General features: G+C 46.9%; 1 protein-coding gene across 2 annotated transcripts in view; it reads right to left on the bottom strand.

The window, feature by feature from the left end:
* Positions 1-3,261, bottom strand: part of MTDH (metadherin) — a 33,755-nt gene extending 30,494 nt beyond the window's left edge. For both annotated transcript variants that reach the window (XM_059494031.1, XM_059494022.1), the window contains exon 1: positions 2,668-3,261. In XM_059494031.1, the coding sequence (XP_059350014.1) occupies positions 2,668-3,072 (405 nt within the window). In that variant the 5' untranslated portion in view covers positions 3,073-3,261. The remainder of the gene's footprint in view (positions 1-2,667) is intronic.
* Between the last annotated feature and the right edge of the window lie 2,739 nt (positions 3,262-6,000).

A 6,000-nucleotide genomic window follows, 5' to 3' on the forward strand; every position in this document is an offset into this window, starting at 1 on the left:
ACAGAAAAAAAATTCTTAATGAGGCTAAAGACTTATTTAGACATTTTGCCTCTTGCAGGAGTTAAAATAAAAACGAAAAAAAAAAAAAAAGCAGCTGCAAGTTTACTGCACAGAATCAGATGTAAAGACACCATGATACCCTGCTCCAAGCAGCCTGAAAGCCAGAACTGGCTCTGTAAACTTTATTCTTAATGAATGCTACACAGTTTCAGCTTCATTTTTTTCACAGTCTGTTCATAGCAAGTAAATAAACAAAATCTCATAGGTACTACTGTATTCAGTCAGCACAGTGCTATTCAAAGAAACCTATTTTACTAAGAACACGTAGGGTAAGTTGGACCCTACTTATACAGGTACTGAATAAAGCCACATGCCAGGAAAAAACCAATCAATACTCCTCCTCAGAAAAGCCACAGTGAGGAAGACTTCTGACCCTGACTGATGAGTGTTACACATCACCTGCCATACAGTGAGCTCAGGAATTCTGTATTAAAGTAACCCTACAGCTTTTAATTAGACATCTGTAGTGTGTTCTTAAAGCCACAGAGCAGTTGCTCTAAGCTTTCTGAACTGCCTGCAATGGAAATCTAGACCCTGGCATAGCAAGGCTGTAGTAAATCTACTGCTAATAGGCTTTTCCCTCCAGCCCTCAGTATTAGCATCACAGCACACAAGCCACACGATGAAAATCACCAGGCAGCAATCTGTAAGAATTTTTGTTGCAACTTTACGTTTCCAATGCTATTTTGAGAATTTTTCACATAAGTCAGAAAACACTGGGACATGCTAATATTAGTCTCTAAACTTATCTTGGAAAATGAGCACAAGGCAGGCCTATTAAACTTTGTCACTGGTATAAACTTATTTGCACTTCAGTTAATGATTCAGTTTGTACATTTCCTTTTGGAAGAAGGTAGGATTTTTTTCTATCTCACCATGGAAATAATGAATACAAAGTACTATAAAAATAACTTTTAAAATCCTAATGATACAGAATGACAGCTTAAAAACTACTTTGCTCTTTTGATTACAAAACGATTTGCTCCTACATTGCCTTAACTTTATTCTATGCCTACATAAACCAAGCTCAATAGAGTACAATTATTTACATTCACAAAAAAGTCAGTTATTTTTTATATAAAATTACTAAAGTTTGTTTTTGTGAATCTGTCAAGTCAAGAGAGATATCCACCTATTCACTCAATCTTCTGTGGAGGCATTTTTAATGTCTTTGGCAATGACTTGCACGAGCTTGTTATTTGTTTTCATATTGGAATTTCAACAAAATAAATGAAGCAAACTTGATTTAATTTCTAGGGTTAGTCTTTGTTGTCAAGAAAGCATAACATATTTATTTGACCCTGAAGTATCTGCTTCTCAAGATGGGGAAAAAATTACATCTTTAGGTTGCTTTCTCCAAAATGGAGAACCTAACTACACTGGAAAGATTCTGAATCATGTTTTCTCTTCTTGGGCTCAACATTCAGTCTCTTGCAACTTCCAGAAACAACTTCAGTAGTTCAGTGTTCAGAGACAGGTTGGTGACATACACTCTCATTAAAAAGTTTCCCAAACCTCTCAAATCTTAATGCTGCCACAGACTCAAGTGAAGATACAAACCTAATGTGTCTCCTTTCTCTCATCATTAGGGAAACAATTCAGATTTTATAGAGCAAGATATAATTATACGACACAGTTGTAATAGGCAGGGGACATCTGTTACACTTTCATTCCTATAATCTATTTGGACATAAATAGGATTACAAACATCCTAACAATACAAAAGCTATAGAAGCAATCCCCTTCAAGCCCCAAAACTGTGACAACTGTAAGCTTTAAAAGGACAGTTGACAATTTCTGCATTCTACTAATTTTCTCTTAAGTGGATGGATGCATACTGTAAAAGCTGGAAGGTTCCCACACATATTAAGGATTTAAAAAATATAAACTACAGGAATGATCTCTTTTTAAGGGGCTGTAAGACACAGATTTCCTTATTAAAGGAGATGATCCTTACAGTAATAACTAAATCAGACACATTCCTACTGAGGCACGCTCACAGCAACATTTGACACTAACGTGTTCCATTGAAAATATAAAGCAAAAACCTGACTCGAGTTTGAATCATCACAGCATTCATAGAGCTTAGAATGCTGCTTCCAATAGTCTTTACCTGCCTAGACTACAACTCCTGGCTTGAAACTCTAAGCCATGCTAAGGACTCCACTACTGGTTGCTAACCCTATTATTCAGTGAATAACAACAGTAATAGCAGCTTTCATACGATTTTTGTTTACAATAAAACGCTTCCAAAAAGCCAGCCTTTTCCTCATCACCCAGGGTTATTAACGTGCAGTTTACTTGTGGCAGCGCTGCTCCTCCAGGTTTTCAAAGAAACAAAGTAACCCAGGCGACCTGAGACGGCTCCAGAGCAGACAGGACCCCCACACTTCCTTTCACAGGCAAATATCGCACGGCGGCTTGCGGAAACCTCTACGGCACCCGGATCCTTCCCACCGCGGCAGGGCCCGGGGAGCGGCAGCCGGGCTCGGGCCGCTCGCAGACGCGACCCCACCGGGACCCGGCCGGGTGCCACAGCCCGCCCGGTGCCGCCGCTGTCAGCTCGGTTTCACCCCCGCTGCCCTCCCGGCCCTCACCCCCTCTTACCCGCGCCGCTTTCTCCGGCAGCTTCTTCCTGTTTCGCTTCTTCTGCTCATCGCCTTTCAGGTTCAGCTGCCCGGGGCCCGGGCCCGCCGACTTGCCCTGGCCCCCGCCGGCCGTCAGGGCCGCGCCGACCGCCTCGTCACCCTTCCTCACGGCCGCGCTCCGCGCCGGCTTCTTGCGGAGGCCGCCCCCGCAGGCCGCGGCCAGCAGCAGCCCCAGCAGCACGAACCCCAGCGCGGCCGGGACCGCCAACGCGAGCCAGGTGGGCAGCGCCTGCGGGTCGAGGCCCAGTTCGAGGCCCAGTTCGGCACGCAGCAGCCCCAGCCCGCCCGACAAGGCGTCCCGCACCCGGGCCGCCGCCTCCTCAGCCCACCCGGCCGCCGCCTCCTGCCAGCTTCCCGCAGCCATCGCGGTCCCCGGCCTCGCAGAGGCCCGAACCGAGCGGGGCGGCGAAGGCGCGCTCAGGCCGAGCGCATCGCGGCCTCGGGAGAGCCGCGCCGGCCCGCCCGAACCGGAGGCACCGGGGGTGGGGGTAGGACGGGACAGGACAGGACGGGACGGGAGCGGAGCCTCCGCTGGACGCGGCTGCCTCAGCCTCGGGGCCGCCCGGGTCTCCTCCTCTTCCTCCTCCCCGCCCTCCGCCTCGCGCGCGACGTCACCGCCCCGCCGCGCGCCCGCCGCAGCGCGCCATCAGCGCCATCAGCGCCGTCAGCGCCGCGCGCGGGGCGGGGGCCGCGCCGCCTCCTCACCCTCCCCGGCGCGCCCGGCCCGGCGCGGCCCAGCCAAGGGCGGTGCCGGCGGGGAAGGCTGCGAGCTCGACGTGGCAGGCAGCGAACGGAGCGGGAGCGGCCGAAGCCGAGGGGTTGGAATCTGAGGTCATCAAATCCAACCTATGACCGAACAGCTAGACCTTGGCACTAAGTGCCACGTCCAGTATTTTCTTAGACACCTCCAGGAGTGGGCAGCCCATTCCAATATCTGACCACCCTTTCCGTGAAAAAATTCCTCCTAATCTCCAGAGTGAACCTACTCCGGCGCAGCTTGATGTCCTCTCGTCCTGTCAATGTTTTCCTTGAAGGGGCCGTCCCCCCGCCCTCCCAACCTGGCTACAGCCGCCTTAAAGGTGATAAAGTGACCCCTGAGCCTCATTTTTTTCCAAGCTAAACACCCACAGTTCCCTCAGGAACACAGGACTTGTGCTCCAGCCCCTTCACCAGCTCCATTGCTTTTCTCTGGACATGCTCCAGCACCTCAATGTCCTTCTTGTAGTGAGGGGCCCAGAGCTGAGCACAGGATTTGAGGTGCAGCCTCACCAGTGCCGAGTGCAGGGTGACAGTCACTTTTGTGGTCCTACTGACCAAGCTATTTCTGATCCAGGCCAGGATGCCCTCAGCCTTCTCGGCCACCTGGGCACACATTGGCTCATGCTCAGTTGCTGTCAGCCAGCACTCTCAGCTCCTTTTCCGCTGGGCAGCTTTCCAGACACTGCGCCCGAAGAGTGTGGCATGGGGTTGCTGTGATCCAAGTGCAGAACCCAGCACTCAGTCTCACTGAACCTCTTAAAATTGGCCTCAGCCCATCGATCCGGCCTGTCCAGATCCCTCTGCAGAGCCTTCTTATCCTCCAGCAGATCAACACTCCCACACAACTTGGTGTCAGCTGCAAACTTGCTGAGGGTCAACTTGATCCCCTTGTCGAGGTCATTGATAAAGATGTTAAACAGAACTGGAGCCAGTACTGATCCCTGAGCAGCGCTGCCAGTGACCAGCTGCCAACTGCATCAGTTCCATTCACCACCACTCTCTGGGCCTGACATCGAGCCAGTATTTCATCCAGCAAACACTGCACTCACCCAAATTGTTAGCAGCCAGGAGAGGGCTGTGCAGTGTCAAAGGCTTTACCAGAGTCCAGGTAGGCAACATCCATACCCTTTCCTTCCCTCATCCACTAAGTGGGTCACCTTGTCATAGAAGGACAGCAGTTAGTCAAGGATGGTTTAGCGTGGACTGTTTTCATTTTCCAGAAAATATTAACTGTTGTTGTTGCAACTGGTTGCACATTTGAGCCACCCTAACATCCCAAATAATGTATTCTGTAAGTATTCTAAGAAGTTTAAGATGTTGCACTATATAGATAGAGGTGACAGAACAGTGATCATGTAGTTATAGTTTTAAAGACATCAAAGAAATATGTCTAACAAACTTGAAGGCATCATTCACCTACAATGAATATTTTGTGTTTTGTATATATATAGATATGTGTATATATACATGCCTATACCTATACCTATACCTACACCTATACCTGTACATATATAGAGAGAGATAGATATTAAACAGAGGCCATAGAACAGTAAATATTGTTAATTTTAAAGAAAGCACCGCAAGAACCTGGTGGGGCTGAATGCCACAATCCAAGCGATTGCCATGGTTTTCACTGCGGCGCCGGGACACCACCAAGTGGCAGCACCGTGAAGAGCTGAGCTCTTGTCGGAAAAACATTTCTGTCTTAAAAAAGAACAAAGGGCGCGGTTCTGCACCTGGAAATAGCCAGTTTCAGTTAGATTCAGTTAGGCTGGTAAAGTAAGTTAATCTGAAATGAATAAATATATTTTTATTCTGAAGCAATGAGATATAGCCATAAATTGGTGTACAGTTGTAGCAAATTGAAATATTTTGAAGAAAGTCTGTGCGAGTCATTTAAACAGTTGGGAACAAATATACTAAATTTTATTTGGAACTAATTTCGACACATATTAGTCTAGTATTAATTTTCAACTATATTAATAGATCTGATCAAAGTTAACCCAAGGACTCTTCCATCAGTGCCAATTTAAACTATCATACCATCTTTCTCATGCCATTCTCCCAAAGATTGCAGCATAAGATTGACACATTGCACATGACACACTAAAAAAGAGAAAATTATGGAAAAACCAAAAAGAATGGAAACAAACGGTAAACTTAATTTTTTAAATGTCAGCTCTGTTGATTGTGCAAACATTCCTTGTTTTACCACAACAGCTATTGGACATACCTTACACAGTACCTTACCACCATATTTAAAGCTCCATGGCTAGTTGCCATGGCATGAAGGAAACCCAACTATTGCTTTGCAGTCTCAAAATACCTGTTTCAAGAGGTTTTAATGATTATCTTGAACAATATTGAAGTCATGTGTCTTGCAGCTGTAGACATTCTTTAGATTAGAAGTCAGATGGATATGGCAGAAGCAGGTAAAGCCTCTGATCAGGTTAATAAGCAGAGTCCCAATAAAAACATATTCAAGGTTGTTGTGACAGGAAATTGAAAAAGTCTTGAACAATAAGCAATTTTG

The sequence above is a fragment of the Ammospiza nelsoni genome, chromosome 1, assembly GCF_027579445.1.
Source record: "Ammospiza nelsoni isolate bAmmNel1 chromosome 1, bAmmNel1.pri, whole genome shotgun sequence".
NCBI classification, from domain to species: domain Eukaryota; kingdom Metazoa; phylum Chordata; class Aves; order Passeriformes; family Passerellidae; genus Ammospiza; species Ammospiza nelsoni.